This window comes from Balaenoptera borealis, assembly GCF_965194805.1.
Source record: "Balaenoptera borealis genome assembly, chromosome: 10".
In the NCBI taxonomy this organism is placed as follows: domain Eukaryota; kingdom Metazoa; phylum Chordata; class Mammalia; order Artiodactyla; family Balaenopteridae; genus Balaenoptera; species Balaenoptera borealis.
This window is the reverse complement of record NC_138874.1, coordinates 58,535,499-58,557,529: the sequence shown is the minus strand read 5'-3', so window position 1 is coordinate 58,557,529 and position 22,031 is coordinate 58,535,499. Positions and strand designations below refer to the sequence as shown.

General features: G+C 35.0%; 1 protein-coding gene across 8 annotated transcripts in view; it reads left to right on the top strand.

Moving 5' to 3' along the window:
- PPP3CB (protein phosphatase 3 catalytic subunit beta) overlaps nucleotides 1-22,031 on the top strand; it is a 47,835-nt gene that overhangs the window by 3,125 nt on the left and 22,679 nt on the right. For 7 of the 8 annotated variants that reach the window (XM_082406879.1, XM_082406880.1, XM_082406875.1 and 4 more), the window contains exons 2-9: nucleotides 10,912-11,112; nucleotides 11,810-11,934; nucleotides 15,760-15,871; nucleotides 17,680-17,825; nucleotides 18,094-18,233; nucleotides 18,336-18,413; nucleotides 18,519-18,613; nucleotides 21,395-21,520. In XM_082406879.1, the coding sequence (XP_082263005.1) occupies nucleotides 10,912-11,112; nucleotides 11,810-11,934; nucleotides 15,760-15,871; nucleotides 17,680-17,825; nucleotides 18,094-18,233; nucleotides 18,336-18,413; nucleotides 18,519-18,613; nucleotides 21,395-21,520 (1,023 nt within the window). The remainder of the gene's footprint in view (nucleotides 1-10,911; nucleotides 11,113-11,809; nucleotides 11,935-15,759; nucleotides 15,872-17,679; nucleotides 17,826-18,093; nucleotides 18,234-18,335; nucleotides 18,414-18,518; nucleotides 18,614-21,394; nucleotides 21,521-22,031) is intronic. The other variant, XM_082406876.1, reaches the window with a different exon arrangement.

Genomic DNA, 22,031 nt, shown 5'->3' with positions numbered 1-22,031 from the left:
CTTGAGATTATTAAATCTATTACTTCTGATACAAAAATTCACCTTTATCGCTTAGAATGCATTGTCTATATTGTGTATATGTTCATTTTAGCACCCACAATGTGACTCTCTTTTGCATTCAACATGTTTTCTTTATTTCATAGGTTATATTATCCTTATCTCTTAAATTATCAGACTTTCAGATTGAACCAAAATACTAAAGAGTGTGTGTTGTTAGTTTTTTAGCTATTATATATCTGATGGGCAGCCTTATGATTCATTTAGGTTCTCTTGCCAGCTGCCCTGCTTATAAATCTGAGGCTAACGTGTTTTCCAGTACCTTAGCTTTGTTAGGATTGCTTATTTTCATTACAGATTTTTAGATGACCCACATAGGTCTTGGGGTCACATAACTACTTCAGTGTTTTTTACTAGTTCTATTTCATTATATTTTAAAGTAACTTGAATTTTAATTTTTGTTTACAAAAGCTATTTTGTGGACTTACCTATCTAAAAAAAATAACTCTTGAAAATGATTTTTCTTTTTCTTTCCACCTTCATTAAACTGTTTAGCATACTAAAATAAATCTTCAGTGCCATGTGTCCTAGAGAAAGCAGAGGAACAGAGAATATTGTGTGTGTGTGTGTGTGTGTGAGAGAGAGAGAGAGAGAGAGGGAGAGCGCGTGCGTGAGAAGGAAAGAGAACACTGGCAACAAGTCATCTTAGAAGGAAAATGCCAAGGAGGAAATACAGCTGCTCAGTAGTGAGGCAAAAGCTTTAGGTTCGGAACTATTGAATGAATTGGCAAGAGTTATAAGGAAAAGTTTGGTGAAAGAATTTTGATTTATTAGATGATGTGTGTTTTAGTGCCAATCATATGACTTCATTTCATTATAAAAATGTTTATTTATACACAGAGGTGAAATAAGCTAAAGCTAATTGGCATCCTTGTATGGTATGTAAAATTTATTTTGGAAATTCAAAGTAATCAAATAGCAAATATTTATTTAATGCCTGCTGTATAGCTAAAAACTGTAGGGAAACAACAGAAGTGTGAAAGATAAAATACAGTCTTGGTCCTTGGGGAAATAAGTACTCATGAAAAGTTAATCATTTATGTCATAAGGCTGGGTGTGATTAATAATTGCCAGATAAGTGGTAGACCCAGCAAGCTGAGTTCAAAGGAGGTAGTGATCACTCTGGACTGGAGTGGTGTAGCAAGGGTTTGTATAGGAGGAAAGAGGCCTTGAAGGATGGGAAAGATTCAAATAAGCAAAAGATTGGGACCATTTATTTGTGCAACATTTATCGAGTATGTGCTTTGTACCAGACATAATACTAGGCATTAGGGATACAGAATTGAATTAAGTAAGATAGATTCTCTTGGAGGCAGTCTGGTGGGGGAGACATTATTGCAAATAAATAATATAATGAGTTAGGTACAAAGTGCTGTTGGAGCTGTAAAAAAGGAATTAACTGTCTTAATTGGAGGGAAACTTTACTGAAAGGATTATGTTTTGAGGGGAGCCTTAAAGGATGAGTAGAATTTCTCCAGATATAAGGTAGGGCTGGGATAGAGAAAATATTTTCTGGTAGAGAAAACAGCAGCAGAAAGGCATGGAGTTTGAAAAAAGCTTGAAATGTGTGACAGTATTGTGTAAAGTTCTTGGCAAACAGGAGATGAAGTTGGAAAGGATTTTTTGTATACCAAGTTGAGGATCTGAAACTTAAGCTAAGCAGTATAGCCTCTGGATGATTAAGAACACTGGATGATTAAGCCTCTGGAGTCAGACTGCCTGGGTTTGAACCTAGTTCTACTTTAACCTTTTCACTGAGGACAAGATACTTAATATCACCAACCCTCAATTTTCTCATCTGCAAAATAGAGTTAATAATATGGGATTTTTGAAGGATTAATAGAGACAATTCATGTAAAATTTGTACCACAGTGCCTGGCCTGACACATGGTAAGTACTCAACTAATGGTAGCCATCACCATTATTATTATTGAAGGTTTTAAAGTAAAGGAATGACCCAGTATTTTGGTTTTTGAAAGCTAACGTGATATTGTGTAGAATGAAATATTAAAATGGGAGAGGCTTAAATCAGGATGTCAGAAGATTAATGGAGTAGTCCAAGTGCAGAATGACCACAGCATGAATTAAGAGAAAGAGGAAAACCAGATATGACACAAATTCTGAATAATATTAGAAAGTAGATATATTGGATCAGTGACTGGGTGTGGGAATGAAACAGGTGGAAGAGCAAACCTTTTTGAGAAAACAGTAATCAGACTAATTTTGCTTTAGTGATTGTTTGAGCATTGGCAGAAGAGATTGGAGTGACATGGAAGATACTGGGAATGGTTAAGAAAGACTTTGAAAATAAGTTTCAGGCTTTTGTTCCCTTTATTCTTTAGTCCTTAAGAAACCACCCCAAATTTTTGGGTAGATTTATCTACCTATGCTTTGTACAAAAAAGGGGAGGAAAAGTAGAGATTTTAGTTAGAGTTTTCTCGTACACAAAGTAATAAGAACTTGAACTAACATTGCAGCAATGGAGGTGTTAAAAAAAAAAAAAAGAGAATTTGAAGAATCAGTAGGACTTGGAGTCCAGAAAGAGAACAATGACACCAAAATTTTAAGTCAGAGTAACAGAGAATGATGATACCATAACAAAAATAAGCCAGGAAGGGGAACCAGTTTTTGAGGGAAGGTTATTGTGTTCAAAGAACCACCACAAATTAAAAGGAATCCAAGGGATACCTGGAAATTTTGAAGACAGTGTTGTAGGATCTGCTGAATCTTTCTTTAGAGCATGCTTCTACCCGTGGCATCTGAATGGGTTATAACGTTCTTGGTGAAGAGGAGAGTTTTGATGACTCTTTTAGTCAGAAGAGCATTGTCACTGTATTGATATAAGACAGATAGTACTGGAGTAGCATTCTGAAGAACTCAGCTTCAATCATGGCTCTACCCCTTACTAGTTGAAACACCTTGAGAGAGCCATTAACTTATCTGAACCTGTTATCCTATTTGTGCAATTGAGATAAAACTTGCCCTACTGAACTCACAAGATGTCTCTGAGAATCATAGCGTTATGTATGTGAAAGCAGTTTGTAAACTGTAAATAAAGCACTATAAATATATTGTCATTGCTACATAAATTAGTGTAAGATAAGTAATTTAGAAACTGTAACTAATGTATCATTAATTCAGTAGACATTAGTATTCATGTTCTAATCACTAGGTATGTAGAGATGAAAGACAGCTCCCTTGCCTTCAAGGAGCTCATAAGCTTGAGGGGGAGATAAGATATTTACAGTACAATTGATAAGTGCCATGATGTAGGTGTGCATCATATGCTTTGCTATGGGACCACAAGGAGGGGGCACCATTAACCTAGCCTGGGAACAGGAAATGTTTTCAAGAATTGGAACACTGAAATGAGGTTTAAGGACAAGGAGAAGTTAGACAAAGGGTGGGAATAGTGTACCCCCAAGTAATAGGGCGTGCAAAGTACGGAGGTATTTTTAAAGTGATGTAACTTTAAAAATGAAGATTAAATTTCTGAAGTATAGGATGTGTCTGGAATGTGAGTTAGTGGCAAAAGATGAGGGCTGGAGATGTAAGGAAGGGTCAGATTACAAGGGATCTCATATGGTATGTTAAGAGACACAATTTGGATTTTATATGATGAAGCCAATCTTGAAACAGGAGGATGTTGAGATTAGAATTTTAAAAAGTATTCTGAGTTATTGCGAAGCATGGGCAAATTGAAAAGATTTTAGTAATTTTAGAAAAAATAAAAAAGTCCTTATTCAGGGTCTCAGGACCAAAGGGACAAAACCAGATTAGAGAATTATTTAGGACCTATTGGCCATGTTAGGGTGAGGAAGAAAAAGACTTCTAGGATAATTTCCAGATGAGTAGCTATATTGGTGATAGTTTAGAGGGAAAGTTCATACATTAAGTTTTGGACATATTAAGTTTAAGATACTTATGGAACATTCAAATGAAGATATTTGATAGTTCAATAAGGACTTGGAGTTTAGGGGCAGGGTCTGGACTGAATAATCTATTTGGGAGTCCACAAAATAAAGATTTTAGTGAATCCATAGTTATGAATGAGAGGAGTGTGATATGAGGGTCAAGGACAGAATCCTAGGTCACACTGTCCTAGGACCAGAAAAAGGACTAGAAGTTCATGAAATAGGCTGATCAGGTATGACCAGAGAATTAAGAGAAAAACCAGGTGAGTGAGTTCAAGAACCCAAGAGAGGAGAGAGGTATAAGGTGAAGGAATAGAGCAGAAGCCAGATAAATGTAGATTGAGGAAAGTAGACAAAAAAGTGATAAAATGAAGCTATACCCTGTAGATTACTCTTTCAAGAAGCTTAGTTGTAAAATAAGGGATATATATGGTAGAAACAGGGATGAGGAGTAAGGGAGAATTACTTGTTGGGGTTGTTTGTAAGATCATAGAGACTTTAGTACAGTCTCCCCTCGGTATCTGTGGGGATTTGGTTCCAGGATACCCCTCCCCATTCCAAAATCCGTGGATGCTCAAGTCCCTTATGTAAAATGTTTTAGTATTTGCATATAACCTACCTATATCCTCACATTTACTTTAAATCATCTCTAAATTACTTATAATACCTAATACAATGTAAATGCTATGCGAATAGTTGCCAGAGAGGCAAATTCAAGTTTTGCTTTTTGGAACTTTCTGGAACTTTATTTTTAAAATATTTTCTATCCGTGGTTGGTTGAATCTGCACAGGCAAGCCTGTGGTTGTGGAGGGCTGGCTGTATGTTTATCTGCTCAAAGGGAAGAACCAATGGAGAGTCAGAGGCAGAAGAAACAGAATAGGGGCATGGGTGGGTGGGAAGGGTGAACTGAAGTGAAGAGGTTGGGGGAGTGGGATTCAGAGCACAGTAGAATGTTTAGTATTGGATGGACGGAATACCTCTTCCTTGATAGGAAGAAATGTAAAGTGGATACTGGCATAGATGTGGATGGAGAGGGACAGAAAAGTTGACATTTGGTCTGAAGGTCTCAATTTTCTCTGAAAAAGATGCAAGTTGACTACTGAGTAAGAGAGAAATTAAGTGTAGGGTTCAAGGAAGAAGTGATCATTTGAAATCTCCACTGAGGAGAATGGGAGAGAGCACAGACTAGAACGTTTAATAGGATTGATGGCAAGTGCTAGTGACCAACTAAGTTGGAGACCGTGAATTTGTAGTAGCACTGAGCTGTTTTGATGATTTTATACTTAGCATCCAAGTTTAGAAACTAACTCATCCAAGAATTGGAGTTTTGTAAGTAGGGTAGAAGGACAAAAGGACTTTAAACAATTCAGGATGTTGTTTAAAAAGTGGGTGGGTGATGGAATAGCTTCAAAATTGCAGCAAGCAAAGGTATCCAGAAGGGGGTTGATTAGGAGAGGCTGTCCATGTTCTTGCTATAATTGGAGAACAGATGAAGAAAAGGGAGTGAAACTGAAAGGATTAGAGATTTTGATCATGGAGTAAGAGATTGGAATTCAGGATTTCAGAGCTGGAGCAGAAATTATGGCTAAGGCTAGGGGAGTTGAAGTAGAATGGAGCTCAAACCTCTCAGTTCTTGGGTTTACGTAGGTCATCCACATGGACATTGATGATGGTGGTGCTTAGAGTGGGGAAGTCTTTCGAACCAGGAAACTGAGTTTCATGTGAGAGATGACCAGAAATTTAGTAGATGGCTGGGACAAGAATAAACTAGCCAGAAGTCATGAACCTCAAAGCAGGAAGCATTTTCTTCTTCACGGGAGTGATGATGTTGGAAGTGGTAGTGGGGAGCTGAAAGAAGACTGTAGCCTTTTCTGCTCAAATAGTGGAGTGTGGAAAAATGAGCATCGTCAACTTTGAAAAAAGTGTTTCAGAAGTGTTGTCCTTCAGGCGGACTAAGATTTAATTAAGCTAGAGAGATGAAGACAGCATTTTGTGAAGAGCTAAAATGTGTGTGTGTGCGCGCACCCATGCATGTGCACACAGGAAAGAAGGGTGGATTTTTATTTTTTTATTTTTTAGTGGGAATTCTGCAGGCCTCAATGAAGGGGATTGGGAGGGAGGAGAACAGCCTGAGGATGGCATGGTGTGAACAAAAGAAATACAGAGAAAAAAATCAGGAGGAACTTTATTTTGGACAGTTGCCAGTAATGGCAATGGTGAGAAGCACAGACATCTGAATGATACTTTGGAGTAGTTTTCAGGTGGCACAGGCTGCACCCCAGTTGGTGTTGGAGGCCTCACAGGGCTAATAGTTTGCAGCCTTTGCTTAGAGTTGGGCAACAGGATTAGTTAAGTCCCAGGATTCCTTACCCATTAGTAGGAAAAGTAAGATCTCTGCTCTTCCCCCATCCTTGATCAGTCTGTGTCCCTGGTTTATTTTTTCAACTTCCTACATTAAATTTTTTGAAGCCTTGTCTATCAGCCACCATATATTAAATCTGAATTAAAATACCTTGTGAAGGTTATTGATTACTATACAGATATGACCTTCATGCCAAAATTTGTGTTAAAGGAAATTTTCCCACAGAACAGTTTGGTTAAAGTGAATATTACCAAATCAAGTTTTCTAGTGTTGGAAACTTGGTGATTTTATGATTTTATAGCTCTTTAGGTTGTTCAAGCTAATCCTCCATTTTAGCCATTTCAGTTATTGACCATTCACATTATATTTACATACATGTATGTACTGGTTTTTCCCTATCTCAAACATAGAAGAGTTGGAAAAATAGTCTGAAAATAAGGAGAAAAAAATATATAGGATGAAAACCCTAGAAAAACAGGAATAGTTGGCTGAAGATGAATTAGAAATGTAAAAAACCATTTAAAACCTGAACTTAGATGGAAATGCTTTAAAGTACCTTAGGAGTTGATGGTAGTAGTTGAGAATATTAATTTTTTTTTTTTAATAAATTTATTTATTTATTTTTGGCTGTGTTGAGTCTTCGTTGCTGTGTGCGGGCTTTCTCTAGTTGCAGTGAGCGGGGGCTACTGTTCGTTGTGGTGCGCAGGCTTCTCACTGTCGTGGCTTCTCTTGTTGCGGAGCACGGGCTCTAGGTGCGCAGGCTTCAGTAGTTGTGGCACGTGGGCTCAGTAGTTGTGGCTCGCGGGCTTAGTTGCTCCGTGGCATGTGGGATCTTCCCAGGCCAGGGCTCGAACCCGTGTCCCTTGCATTGGCAGGTGGATTCTTAACCACTGCGCCACCAGGGAAGCCCCGAGAATATTAATTTTTGATGAAAAAAATTTAACCCTCTATTGACCAACAGGGTCAGTAATTAATTTCCTATTAGGCCAAATTCTATTTGGTCAGTTTTCTTTTGCTTAGTTAGATCACCTGCTATGGCTCCTTTCTCCAACTGCCAAAGAGCACAATGCCTTTTTTGCCTCTATTTTCTTATTTACTGATATATTAAAACATTCTTTTGAAACTCTCTGTTCTCCACTATCAGTGTTGTGTTGTTAGAACAACAGTTTTTCATCTACTTTTACCTATGGTGGCATTTCTTCACCCTTCAACCTGTACCCATTCCTTAAAAAGTATCCCAACTGGTGTTGAAATTTAAAAGTATGCCTTGAATTGAAAAAGAAGTGGAAAACATAGGTCTGGAGGCAGTTTATACTTTTTTTTCCCAGATGAATAAAGACATTCTGACTCTTGGTTAAAGAGGAGCAGTAGCTCAGTGTGACTTGCAGTGGGGCATTCGCAATGTGCATGAAAACATGCAGTACCACAGGCGACTGGCTGAGTGGGGCAGAGAGGGAGATTGTCTCCCAGATGGGTTTTTAGGAAGTTCTGTATTTTGAACAGAATTCACCTGTTAGTGGACTTATGTTGTTGATTATTAGGAAGTATGCATAAACTAGAATGCAACATTTTAAACAGTATTTTTTTCCTAAGTAGAGGAAAAATTCTCTTGGCCTGATGAGAAAAATATGATCCCATCTTGATCTCAGAAATTTGTATTTAAAAGATATTTAAACTTTTCATTTTCATGATGTCCCAAAAGTAACTTTTATTTAGTAATTGTTAAATTTTGTAGTTTATAAACAATTGGTTTACTGTTAGGGGCAAATTTGGTTATAGCATATAGTATAATGGTTTGTTTAATCTTTGGTTGGAGAAGAGCATACGTTAAGAAAGGTTTTTATTTTATTGGAATCTGACATACTATTTGGGGGAACAAAATGTATTTTAATGTCTTATTCTAGATGCAGTAAAAAGTAATGGGAATAGATGTGTTCTAAAGGGGGGGAAAAAAAAGCAAGTTCAAGTTTTGTTTTACTAAGTATCAAAAAAGATGAAAGCAAGAGGGATTGATGATTTCAAAGTCTTTTAGAAATGGTTGATATCCCTCTGCCTTAGTTCTTATCTCACTTATAAGAACTGAGTTCTTGGGCTTCCCTGGTGGCGCAGTGGTTGAGAATCTGCCTGCCAATGCAGGGGACACGGGTTCGAGCCCTGGTCTGGGAAGATCCCACATGCCGCGGAGCAACTAGGCCCGTGAGCCACAACTGCTGAGCCTGCGCGTCTGGAGCCTGTGCTCCGCAACAAGAGAGGCCGCGATAGTGAGAGGCCCGCGCACTGCGATGAAGAGTGGCCCCCACTTGCCGCAACTAGAGAAAGCCCTCGCACAGAAACGAAGACCCAACACAGCCAAAAATAAATAAATAAATAATTCCCATTAAAAAAAAAAAATTGTTTAAAAAAAATTGTTAAAAAAAAAAAAAAAAGAACTGAGTTCTTCCTAAATTTTTTTCCTCCTATGAGAATGTGGTTATTTACTCTTCTTAGGTAATTGATGTAATTCTAACCCAGCCCCCTGTTTTTAGTTTTTTTAAGTTGAACTGTGAAGAAACAGTTGGTCCTATACTTTTCCAGTCTTCTGCATAATAATTGATGATCACAGTGATGGCCCTGAAACATCAAGAAAATACTATGTAATGTATGCCCAAATATAAAGTGACATTTTTCTTTAAAAATTTTATTTCAGAAAAGAGAGATCTGCCTTACATTTGAGTCTATAGGTAGACTAAATTCTTACTATAAATTTCTCTTTCTTTTTTTAAAAATATATTTATTTATTTATTTATTTATTTGGCCGAGTTGGGTCTTTGTTGCTGGGCGCGGTCTTTCTCTAGTTGCAGCGAGTGGGGGCTACTCTTTGTTACGGTGCGCGGGCTTCTTGTTGCGGAGCGCGGGCTCTAGGCGTGTGGGCTTCAGTAGTTGTGGCTCGCAGGCTCTAGAGCGCAGGCTCAGTAATTGTGGCTCACAGACTTAGCTGCTCCGCGGCATGTGGGATCTTCCCGGACCAGGGCTCGAACCCGTGTCCCCTGCATTGGCAGGGAGATTCTTAACCACTGCGCCATCAGGGAAGCCCTCTTGCTTTCTTTATTTTGAAAAACAAAGTACTGTTTGGTAAAGGGCCTAAAACTACTTCAATCCAAGCTGGTTTTGAATGCATAAAGAGGTCATTTGTTGGATTCAGTAAAAAAGGAATAAATTTTAACAGATATGTAGTAACTTTTCCTAAGTATATGACCTCAAAATTGTGGTAGATACCACTGAAAACGGACCTTCACATTTTCCATTCCATTTAACAAATATCAGTTTAAAATCAACATTTTAAATTTCATTTAAACAGGAGCAAAGTATTTTCAATTATGGTGAAGACAAAAATCATTGTACTATTTTTTGTTGAAAATTCCCAGTATATGAAGAAGATAATAATGTTTAAAGACATTATAACTTTGACCTAAAACCTTGCTAATGTGTTTGAAAAGAGAATGGTAATACAGTCATGAGAAATGAATCACAGGCATGAGAGAAAAGTATTGATTTTAACATTATGAGTAAGAATAAGTGACTGGATTATTCAATGACAATGGATTTAGAGCTTTAGGTTGAAATCAGTTTGTCTTTTGTTTTTTCATCTGGCGTTTCTTATTATGATTAAATTCTCATGAATAGAAAAAAGCAAATATCAGTTTAAAACAATACAGTTGGTAATTACTTGTGGAAATCGTAAATATATGCTACAGGAGTAAAAAGGCCAACTATTTCAGTAGTTAGACAAATGAAAATTGTGGCTTAGGATAAATTTGCAGTGATAGCATTGAATATGTATTTTAAAAGTACTGTATCTCAAACAACTTAAATGGGAGTGAGGATGATTTGCTTTTGAAAAGTATGTTAGATGACTCAAAAAATGAATCCAGTGATAAGGAATACACTGATGTCAAAAATGTGTGTAAAGATTTTGAATGAAAGTATTTTATGAAACATGAAGGTAAGAGAAAAAGCAGTATTTCAAAATTATCGTGATTTATTAATGTTATTTTAAATCTATATGTGCATCTGAATTAATTTAAATTCCATCAATAAGCATTTGGCTGTTTTAATCTAGATCCCTAGAAGTTTCTATTCAAGTTGGCCAGCAGGCATTGTTTTATATATTTTTAATAGGAAGTTGGTAGATCACCTTATATTTGGGATTTCTTTCTATTCATGCTTATGTGGTATTAAGTTATATTTATTGTACTTCATTTAAGATGAAGAGTGTATGTTTTGAGAATTCTACCAAAAAATGTTTTAGCTTAAAGAAGAAAGCTTTAGTTATCCTGAAAGAACTTTTAATTTTGTGAGACAGTTTATTTCTCTAATAATTCTTCTGTTATTATATATAGATTATTAAAAAGTATAGTTTGATTACTCTTTTTTTTAAAAAAGCTTTTAAAAAATTAATACCCCATCCAGTAAATAAAGAAGCAAAACAAAAACTTCAGCTTTTCAGTTTTTACTCTTATTTACCTAGATCCATTGATTAGTTTGTATGTTAATATATTAATAGTGATTTATTTTTTATTAATTAAAAAAAATTGCAGCTGTCCCTTTCCCCCCAACGCATCGCTTGACATCTGAAGAAGTTTTTGATATGGATGGGATACCCAGGGTTGATGTTTTGAAGAACCACTTAGTAAAAGAAGGTCGGGTAGATGAAGAAATTGCACTTAGAATTATCAATGAGGGTGCTGCCATTCTTCGGAGAGAGAAAACCATGATAGAAGTAGAGGCTCCAATTACAGGTACACTTATTTATGTTTTGGATATTATTTTTTACTGCACCATTATTTACTTACCTAAATATAAAGCTGTTTCTTCTTCATTCATATTGTATACTAAATTAATATTACATGGACATTATCTTGAATTTCCAGATTATTTTCTTTTTAAAGTTTTTGCCTGTTTTCAATGAATAAACATGATCCTAAAAAATCTGAGTGCAGAAGTTAGTCTAATATGCTTTTGTGAAGGTTTCATTAGTTGTGTTGGCCATCATTGAATTTGTTTCAACAAATACTTATTTACTTTGTTTTCAGTCATTAGGGGCAAATACCTCAGTGCTGTATCAGATACCAAAAGTGATCATTTAGAAGTCAACAGAAAGTATGGAGTTAGAATGGAGATTTTACTGCCACCATTATAATTTTGTCATCCTAAGACACGCATGCTTGGCTTCCTAAAGAGGAGCTTTATAAAGTTAGATGAAAATTTTGTCACTGACTACAAATTTCATTACTTTTCTTATATCTTGTTCTAGATCTTGAGCACATGAACACTTGTGTACACATCATCCCTGTCATGACTCTTCATAGATTACTTCCTTCTTAAACCTTTCTTGATAGAATTTTACACTATCTCTTATGTAAAATAAATTAGAATTTAAGTAAAATTTGTTATTTCAGAGTTTTTTTTTCATATCTAATAATCTTCTTGTTTCAGTGTGTGGTGACATCCATGGCCAATTTTTTGATCTGATGAAACTTTTTGAAGTAGGAGGATCACCTGCTAATACACGATACCTTTTTCTTGGTGATTATGTGGACAGAGGTTATTTTAGTATAGAGGTAATAATCATATACTGTCATTTGATTTGCTTTTAAGTGTTATCACAGATGATTTCCATTAATTCCTAATAAAATAAGTTCCTTAAATTACCTGTATTGGGTTCTTTTTAATACCTCTGCATATTCTAAAGTTTTTAGTAAAGCTACTATTTATTCCTCTTCTGTCTTTCAAACTATTCTTTTAATTTTCTTTGTGCTACTCTTAATGTAATTATAATTGCCATTTTTCCCAGTGGAAATTGTGAGCAAACTAAGGGGTCTTTATTGCCCTGTTATCTAGTGGCCCTAAGGAGGTAATGCTATTTATCTCTCTTGCCCCTAAAGGCATTCACCCATGCAAAAAAAGATTAATTGTATTTTTTCCGATTAAATAAAATATATTACAGTGCTTTTATTGCTTAAACTCTAGTACTTCTTTCCCTCCTTCCATAGCAATTAAAACCCAAGTATATCATATAGAATCTTTATGCGTTCTGTAAGTATTTGTTTTAAAAAACTTGAGACATTAAAATGACCTGTTGATTATCACTTAACAGTAGATGGTTCTTTTTGCTCCTTTTACTTTTCTAATTATATAAATTAAAATAAGATATAAATATAGAACAATTTGTATTTTCTAATATATGCATCTCTTTCTTTCCTTTTTTGATATGAAAATGGAACCCTATTATAAGGTTCTGTAACTTCCTTTTTTCATAAATCCCTATGGTGTGATGTCATTCCAGGTAAATAATTATAAATTTACAGCATCATTTTTAATAGCTGCATTGTATTCCATCGACTAAACAAGTCACAGTCAATTTAATCAACTTCTTGTTGTTAGGCATATGAGGTGTTCCCAGTTTTTTGCCATTATAAGTGATGCTTCTGTGAGCCATATTATTTATACAGCTTTATATACTTGCCCAATTATTTCTACAGGACAGATTCTTACAGGTAAAATTGTTGGGTAGAAGCTCTACAAATAGATAAGTGTGTTAGCATTAATGTGTTTCAAGCATATTCTAAGCACTTAATACACATTGATTAATCTTTACAACAAAGTTATGAGGTAAGTACTATTATTTTATCCATTTTATAGAGGAGTCTGAGGCTTGGAGAGGTTAAATAACTTGCCCAAGGTCATATTGTTAGTAAGTGGTGGAGCTAGGCAGTTTGACTCAGCCTGTGCTCTTAACCATCTCCCCCACTAGATACTGAAGCTTTAACCTGGTGAATTTCCATGCCGATTACTGTTGTTTAATTCTCCTCCAGTGTTTTCAACCTCCTTTCTGAGGTATGCTAGGATCCTTAGTGGGAAAGAGAGCTTAGGGCTCTGTCCACCCAAATTCCCTTGGGAATTTTATTATCCTTAGTTCCTCTTTCCATTCATAGTTTCATCATCAGCCTCCTCAAACTTCCCTGGAGCCTTCAAGAAAATTAGAAAATTGCCCTCCTTAATAAAAAGATTGGGGGCTTTTTTTTTTAAAATTCTATTATGATTGGGGGCTTTGACAAAAACAATAAAATAAAAAATTTTAGGAAGCTTAGTTGGTACCTGAGCATGTCGGTATGTATGTCTTTGTATTAGAGGGTTTAGTAGCTGACTCTTTTAATATATTTTATTGTTATAAAAGGAAAATAATAAAGAATCAGAATAAGGAAAAAGGACAGGTGTTTAATAAGTATTTCCCCAGTTTAATTATTTTTTTCTTGTGAATAAAATGAAGATGTGAATAGTTACACATTTCATATACCTTAACTTGTTTAAAATAAAGTTTGTGGGAATTCCCTGGTAGTCCAGTGGTTAGGACTCTGCACTTTCACTGCCAAGGGCTTGGGCTCTATCCCTGGTTAGGGAAATAAGATTCCGTAAGCAGCGCGGCCAAAAAAATAAATAAATGAAGTTTGTTTTTTCTTTTTGTATATGATTATGTAAACCAAGCTTATTTACATATGAAATAGTCTTTCCTTTTTTTTTTTAACCAAATAAGTAAAATGTGAGTCTGTTTCTTTTTTAATTTTTTTTTAATTTTATTTTTTTAACTTTTTTTTTTTTTTTTTTAGTTTATTAATTAATTTATTTATTTTTGGCTGTGTTGGGTCTTCGTTTCTGTGCGAGGGTTTTCTCTAGTTGCAGAGAGCGGGGGCCACTCTTCATCGCGGTGCGCGGGCCTCTCACTGTCGCGGCCTCTCTTGTTGCGGAGCACAGGCTCCAGACGCGCAGGCTCAGTAGTTGTGGCTCACGGGCCCAGTTGCTCCGCGGCATGTGGGATCTTCCCAGACCAGGGCTCGAACCCGTGTCCCCTGCACTGGCAGGCGGATTCTCAACCACTGCGCCACCAGGGAAGCCCTTTTTAACATCTTTATTGGAGTATAATTGCTTTACAATGGTGTGTTAGTTTCTGCTTTATAACAAAGTGAATCAGCTATACTTAGACATATATCCCCATATCTCGTCCCTCTTGCGTCTCCGTCCCACCCTCCCTATCTCACCCCTCTAGGTGGTCACAAAGCACCGAGCTCCCTGTGCTATGCAGCTGCTTCCCACTAGCTAACTATTCTACATTTGGTAGTATATATAAGTCCATGCCACTCTTTCACTTCGTCCCAGCTTACCCTTCCCCCTCCCCGTGTTCTTAAGTCCATTTTCTACGTCTGTGTCCTTATTCCTGTCCTGCCCCTAGGTTCTTCAGAACCATTTTTTTTTTTTTTTTTTTTTTTAGATTCCATATATATGTGTTAGCATACGGTATTTGTTTTTCTCTTTCTGACGTACTTCACTCTGTATGACAGACTCTAGGTCCATCCACCTCACTACAAATAACTCAATTTCGTTTCTTTTTATGGCTGAGTAATATTCCATTGTATATATGTGCCACATCTTCTTTATCCATTCATCTGTTGATGGACACTTAGGTTGCTTCTATATCCTTGCTATTGTAAATAGAGCTGCAGTGAACATTGTGGTACGTGACTCTTTTTGAATTATGGTTTTCTCAGGGTATATGCCCAGTAGTGGAATTGAGTCTGTTTCTTATGTTAGGTGTATTTAGGGAAAAATAGCTGCTGTTTTAATATTTAGCTCTTTTAATATTCTTTTTATTATTCTTTTAATATGCTTTTTATTAAAAAATTGCATTATCTTTGAGTCATTTCACATAATAAGCACCTACATTATATAAGGCAACATTCATAACCAACAATGTAAACATAAAGCATGGTTATTCTCTTCGTTAGGCAGCATGGCATAATGTTTAAGATCAGAGGATCAGAATCCTATCTCCATTACTTAGAGGTTTTGTGATTTCGGACAAGTTACTTAAGCTCTTTGCTTCAGTTTCCTCATTTGTAAAATAGAGATAATATTATATACTTCGTAGGGTTGTTTGAGGAATAAAGGAGGGGAATTAATTATATAGTGCTTGGCACATTATGAGTACTCAATAAATGTTAGCTGCTATTATTTTTGACATTGTTATTGTTTTATTTATTGGTATACCTAAGGAGGAGACCAATCTGCTAATTGTTTTTACAGCAAACAATTTGTAAATCTAAAGTAATTAAATTATTTGACTCATTCATTCAACAGATATTTATTGCTCTTCTACTATTTGCTAGGTGCTTTTCTAAGAGTGGAGAATCAGAAGTGAATAAGATGACAAAGTCCTTAATTTCATGGAGCTTATGTTTTAGTAAGGGACAAAGAGAAGAAGATAATAAAAAGATAATGAAGAGTGATAGAGATTGTAAGGGTAATAGGGTTAGAGGAAAAGAAGCAAAGATCAAACAGCTTATTTAAACAAAAATATAAGATTAATTCACTGGAAACATTTTCTTTTGTAGTGTGTCTTATATTTATGGGTCCTGAAGATTCTATACCCAAGCACATTATTTCTTCTGAGAGGCAACCATGAATGCAGACACCTTACTGAATATTTTACCTTTAAGCAGGAATGTGAGTACTGCCATGAGAAATATTTTCACTTCCTCAGTATTCTTTTGGAGTGATGTGGGTAGTAAGAGTTTGAAGATTTTACAGTGCAACATGTAAGAACAGATTTTGTGTCCAAATGTGTAAAGCTTTGAGGAAGATTGTCTGGCGTTCTCTAGTGTTTAATTTTATTCAGATGTTTTCATTTCAGTATTTCCTATTAAGTTTGATTTTTACATATGTACCTAGGAACAGTTTTGAGCTCTGTATGTAGTTTTAATGTTAGAATTATTTTTTCTAACAGGATGAATATAAACCAAAAGAAAAGAAATGTTGCGTTGGAGATTTCTCTCCATCAATATTGAGGCATTCCCATGAAAATTCTTAGCAAATTAATTATCCTGTCATCATTGCAAATTGTTTTATATATTTTTTAATTATGCAGATTGTTTTAAACACACTATTAATGAATGGAAGGTCTTAACCTACAATGTTTATCCCATTTCTCTCTTAAATTATTATGGCTGTGGTAATCTAATAGCTATAAGCAACCATATGGTATGGAGCAGTGTTTGACCTTTTTTCACACCTCATAGCTGTGTACTTGTTAATATTCATGGCTGTATTAAGTCTTAGAATTAAGATTTAAAATTAGAAATAACTTCAGAATTATTGAGGCTCAAAACATGATTCAATAAAGATCAGTATAGTGATGGATAATGGCAGAGGTGGCAAACTCATATAACTTCAAGGATCAGGTGGGTAACCTAAAGAATATAAGATGAGACCTGGAAAGTGCATGCTTGACCTAAAAGCAATCAAATTAAAATTTTTATTAAACCACAGTGTTGGAAAACAGATCTGTCAGCAGACTATCAGTTTATAACCTCTGGTTGCTGGATATAGATTTTCTCATATTTGAATGTTACAATATTAAAAAGTGAAGTAGGAACTAAGTTCTCTTTTTTCCTTAGATAAAGAACAAACCGTCCGCCAAAATCCCACCCAAAACATAAAATATCCAGGAATTTAAAAGTATAAAGGAGCAAGGGAATGTGTATGATATCTACTTAAAAGTAGATGAGAGTTTAATTTGGTAGAGTCTTTCTTGTGTTATATTGGCTTCTTGCTTCACTGCCCATTTTAAGTGTTCATTGTAGGCTAAAGGAAACCCTCTGCTCCTCCAACATATGAATAAAATCTTTTTTTTAATTGGATAGACCTTGAGTTTTGTTGTGGTGATATAGTAGTCTTGCCTATAACAACAAAGTAGTCACTGACTCTTAGAATAAAATAAAGTATTAACACTTTTAACTTTTAGTTCTAATTTTGCCTTTCTTGGCCTATAAAGGTGAAGAGTTGAACTATTTTTAGAGATTTGGCTTATTTATTTTTAGTAACATTTTATGACTATCTGCTGCATACACAAAATAAATTTAGAGAGAGCAAATATTTTGTCTTCACAAGATCAATAACATTGCTTATCCTTCTTGATTCTTATGGGGCAAGATGCTGGCCTTTTTTTAAAAAAATTTTTTACGCAGTAAAATTTACTCTTTGTGGTGTTTAGTTCTGAGTTTTGACAAATGAATAGAGCTGCCTACCACCACAGTCATGATACAGAAAAGTTTTATTGTCCCTTAAATTTCTCCCTGCTGCCTTTTTATACTCACCCCTTTACCCAGTCTGAACCCCTGGCTGCCACTTGGCTGTTTCCCTTATCTTTAATTTTCTTGCCTTGGTTTTAATAGTCGTGTGTATACACACACACGTTTTCAAAATGATCAACAAGTTATGCAGTTTTCAATTATTGAATTTTTTTCTTTTTCTAGGTAAAATTAAATATTCAGAAAGAGTCTATGAAGCTTGTATGGAAGCTTTTGATAGCCTGCCTCTTGCTGCACTTTTAAACCAACAGTTTCTTTGTGTTCATGGTGGACTTTCACCAGAAATACACACACTGGATGATATTAGGAGAGTGAGTATATATTTTAGTTCCAAGAGTTGATTCCTATTTATAGTATTTTGTTGGGTAGAGACTAGAAGCTTCAAACCTCTCTTCACTGCCAAGATTAGGTAATGGTAAAAATTAATATACTGATATTTTATGGAAATATCTTCTAACCATTCAGAACAATGTAGTACGGACAGTATTCAAAGTTGGTACCACTTTCCTATGTCCATTCCATTCTCACTTTTTGACAAGTTATTTCTGTTCTTTGTTTCTTTCTTTTCTTCTTTCACAGTTAGATAGATTCAAAGAGCCACCTGCATTTGGACCAATGTGTGACTTGCTATGGTCTGATCCTTCTGAAGATTTTGGAAATGAAAAATCACAGGAACATTTTAGTCACAATACAGTTCGAGGATGTTCTTATTTTTATAAGTAAGGAAAAATATCCAAGTTTAATCACATTGTAGTTGTTAAAATAGCATATGCTTCATATAGAAAGTCATTATTTTACTTAATTTATTCTTTTCCCCACAGCTATCCAGCAGTGTGTGAATTTTTGCAAAACAATAATTTGTTATCGATTATTAGAGCTCATGAAGCTCAAGATGCAGGGTAAGAATTCTGTTTCCCTGACCCAAATTAACACCTTATGTACAAATCAAACTTAGTAACCATGATTGATGCTTTACGATGCATATTAAGCTATTTGTTTTGCAGCTATAGAATGTACAGAAAAAGTCAAACTACAGGGTTCCCTTCATTAATAACAATTTTTTCGGCACCTAATTACTTAGATGTCTACAATAATAAAGGTAAGATGTTGTTGATAAAAAAAATTGTTAAACGACTTAATATATAAATTGACGTATTTTTTTGAAAATATAATAGAAAAGGGGTATTGTTTGAAACTGTAACTATCCAAGTCTCATTATAAAAAAGTATAAGATATAAGGGAGGGGAGAGGGCAAGAAATAAAAATCCAAAATGTGAAACTTAAGTCATATGTAACCATTCCACAACTTGTCATTCACAAAAGCTGCCTTGTGAAAGAATGTTCTGAGGTAACTACGTCAAGCAAAAATAAACATGATTTTCTCAAACTCCCGTTTCTTAAATCTTCCCCCTTATAGTCAAGAGAATGTTTTCTTGTTTGCATAAAGCTGCTGTTGCTGCTTTGACCATTTCATGTATTTGTACCGTATAGTTGTTTATCATGTCTCTTGTTTTATGTTCACTGATCTAGGTTTTCTTTCCCTTTCTTATTCCCTACTTTTATCTCTACTGCCCCATGATGATTTGTAGTTGAGGCTTTGATTAAGTCAATCTGACCTCCTTTTCAGGGATACATTCTTCCCTTTCCTTTCTTTTTACTGATCTTTCTTCCTTTTTTCTTACGTCTTTTTAATTTACCTTCTGTTCTAGTGGTTCCTGTTCCCCCTGCCCCTTCCCTCCAAATTTGCTCTGTCTATAATAACTGGGTTTACTTTAACTTTGAACACAGTTTATTGAGAGATAATACCAAAGGATCTTAATCTAGTTAAGTGTGTGCCAGGGACACTGAAGATGAGCTTGAGTATGTTTATGTAGTTCACATTTTCAGAAGAGGAAATTAAGAAGCCAGCTTCTATTCTGTCTTGACATGTCTGGAATTCAGTTGACTATGCCATAGTTTCCAGGGTCAGACTGGAGTGGTTGTACCAGGAGGAAAGAACAGAAGGTTAAAGACTTTTAAAAGTACATTTAGAGAAATAATGAGGTCGTTGCTAAATATGGGTTGTGGTGTGAGTTCAAAAGAGGAGTGGAATAAGAGTTTTTGGAAGAGTATAGATGATAGTTAAAAGATTAAAACATTTGCCTGAGATCAGACAGTAGCAAGCTGTATAATAACTTGGAAAAAGAGTATGCTACAAGAACTCCATACTATATTAATTACCAAAACAACCATACCATTGACATTAACTGAGTTGGTAATCTTTAGAAGCTAGTATCATTGCAGCCTCCAAGGATTATGCCAGTGCTAAAATAGTCTTTTAAATTATATTTTGGTTTATACATTTTGATGCTTCTATAAAGATACCTAATGAAGCATGGCTTCATTTTTGAAGAGGAACATATCTAAGTTTGGATGCCATCCTCAGAATTGATTTGTTACATTTAACTTTCTACCTGTAACCTCCCCTTGTCAGTACTAAAGGAGCTAGTGTTCAGTGCTCGGTTGATTACTGCCTTACTGGTTGTCCTTTGTCAGTTTAACTCAGGAGGTTAAGGGATCACTTTTCTTAGTACTCAGAAAAGAAACTCAAACCATTGAATCTGTCTTGTCAGAATCAAATGTCTCTTGGTAGTTCTGATTCTGTACATAGTGTTAATGACTTGAGTGCTTACATGGTATGGGATATGTTTGTAATGTTTCATTCCATCTGTAAGGCAATTTTCTAGATTCTCTTTTTTAAAGCTGAACGATTGGTATCAGCCCTTAATTTCTGAGGCTAAATTTAAAATATGTTTATTTCATGGGAATTTCATAAGGGAAACAAACATATTACTTTTGACTCTGTATGAGCTAGAATGCTAGATCTTGGAATTTAACATCTACATTTCAGTGCTTTACATTAAAATGAAAAAAAAAAAAAAGTAACCACATAATTATTATAGTATCTACAAAGCATTTTATACTTTTATGTACTTTCATGTGAAATACATTCTCTGACCTTAGACTTCTGAGGTAGGCAGGGTGAACATATTAGTCTTATTTTATAAATGAGAAACAGATTAGTTAAATAATTTGCTAACTATTGCACAGCTAGTATATGCTGTAGCTTAGATTAGAATCTAGCCCATCTAGTCCAGTGTCCCATAAAATAATATAACTAGTGACTGAAATCTATGTCAGGTTAATTTAAGGTATTGTTTATATCAACTTATGAAACATTAGAAAGATACCTGAAATTGAGAAGAGTATGTTACCTGTGGGTTATTTGGTTATAATATTTTCTCTTTTGGTATTTTAATGGAATTTTTTTCTATATGAAGTAAAATATTTTTTGTAGTAGTTTCATTTGATTTCTTACAATACATGAAATAAGTACATTCCTACATTCATAAATAAAATGTTCCAACTTTTTTTTCTTTTCTGTTTTTTTTTTTCTTGCTTTATTTCCATTTAGCTGTCCTTTTCAGGTTCCTGCAACTAAAAAGACCCTCTTAAATTCTTCCAACTTGTATGAAATTTTAAACCTAGAAAATTGTTCATTGTCATTCTGTGTTTCCTCTAAAAACTGAGTTTTCACAATTTTGGATTTAGTAAAAGTGCATGTTTATCATTGGATTATAAAGTAAAACAAACATTCGAGAAAGACTGGGAATTTCATTAATAATGACAAGTGAAGATCTGACTATGCTCTACATAAAAGTGTGTTAAAAGCAAAAGTGTGCTACTACTAAAAATTAATTCCTACCTCCCTCTACTAGCCCTCGTTCTACTCACCCCTTGATTCCCCACCCCCTTAAAAAGATATTTTCTGCTTATATGTGTTTTAGACTTTTAGAGCTAAAGGCAAATTGTTACATTGACATTCAGACTTATCTTGCAGCTGCTGTATTAAAGTATGAAAATAATGTGATGAATATTCGACAATTTAACTGTTCTCCACATCCTTACTGGTTGCCCAATTTTATGGATGTCTTCACATGGTCTTTACCATTTGTTGGAGAAAAAGGTATGATTTTTATTAAAAAAAAATTGTTTTATTACTGTTACATTTACTCCAGTTTACTATTGCAGGCATATACTACTTGCTAAAGGAAGCTGAAGTCTAATTTCACTGTGGCTACAGCTCTACTTGTGTCAGTGGGTGTGGATATGAGAGCCTCAAAGATATTTTAGTTAGCTGTTTACAGCCCCCATGTGAGGGTGTCTGGAGGACTGGGAGAAGACTTATAAATAGCCTGATGTTGTCTTCAGCTGTTGGGTTTTCTTTCTTTTTTTCTTTAGCTTAAATATTTTATGAAGGAAAAGAGGGATAGCTTTGCTTTGGAATGGACACTTTTACATATTTTAACACCACTTTTGGGGATGTCATGGCAATTCATGGGAGAATTTAATAGGCCTCATTTGAGGCAATATTAGTCATTTTTTTTAGCAGTTCTGTACTCTCAGAAATGATAAAGAGAAATTCAGATTCTGACCTAATATTTCTTCTCCTGTATAAAAAAATATGTGTACAATTT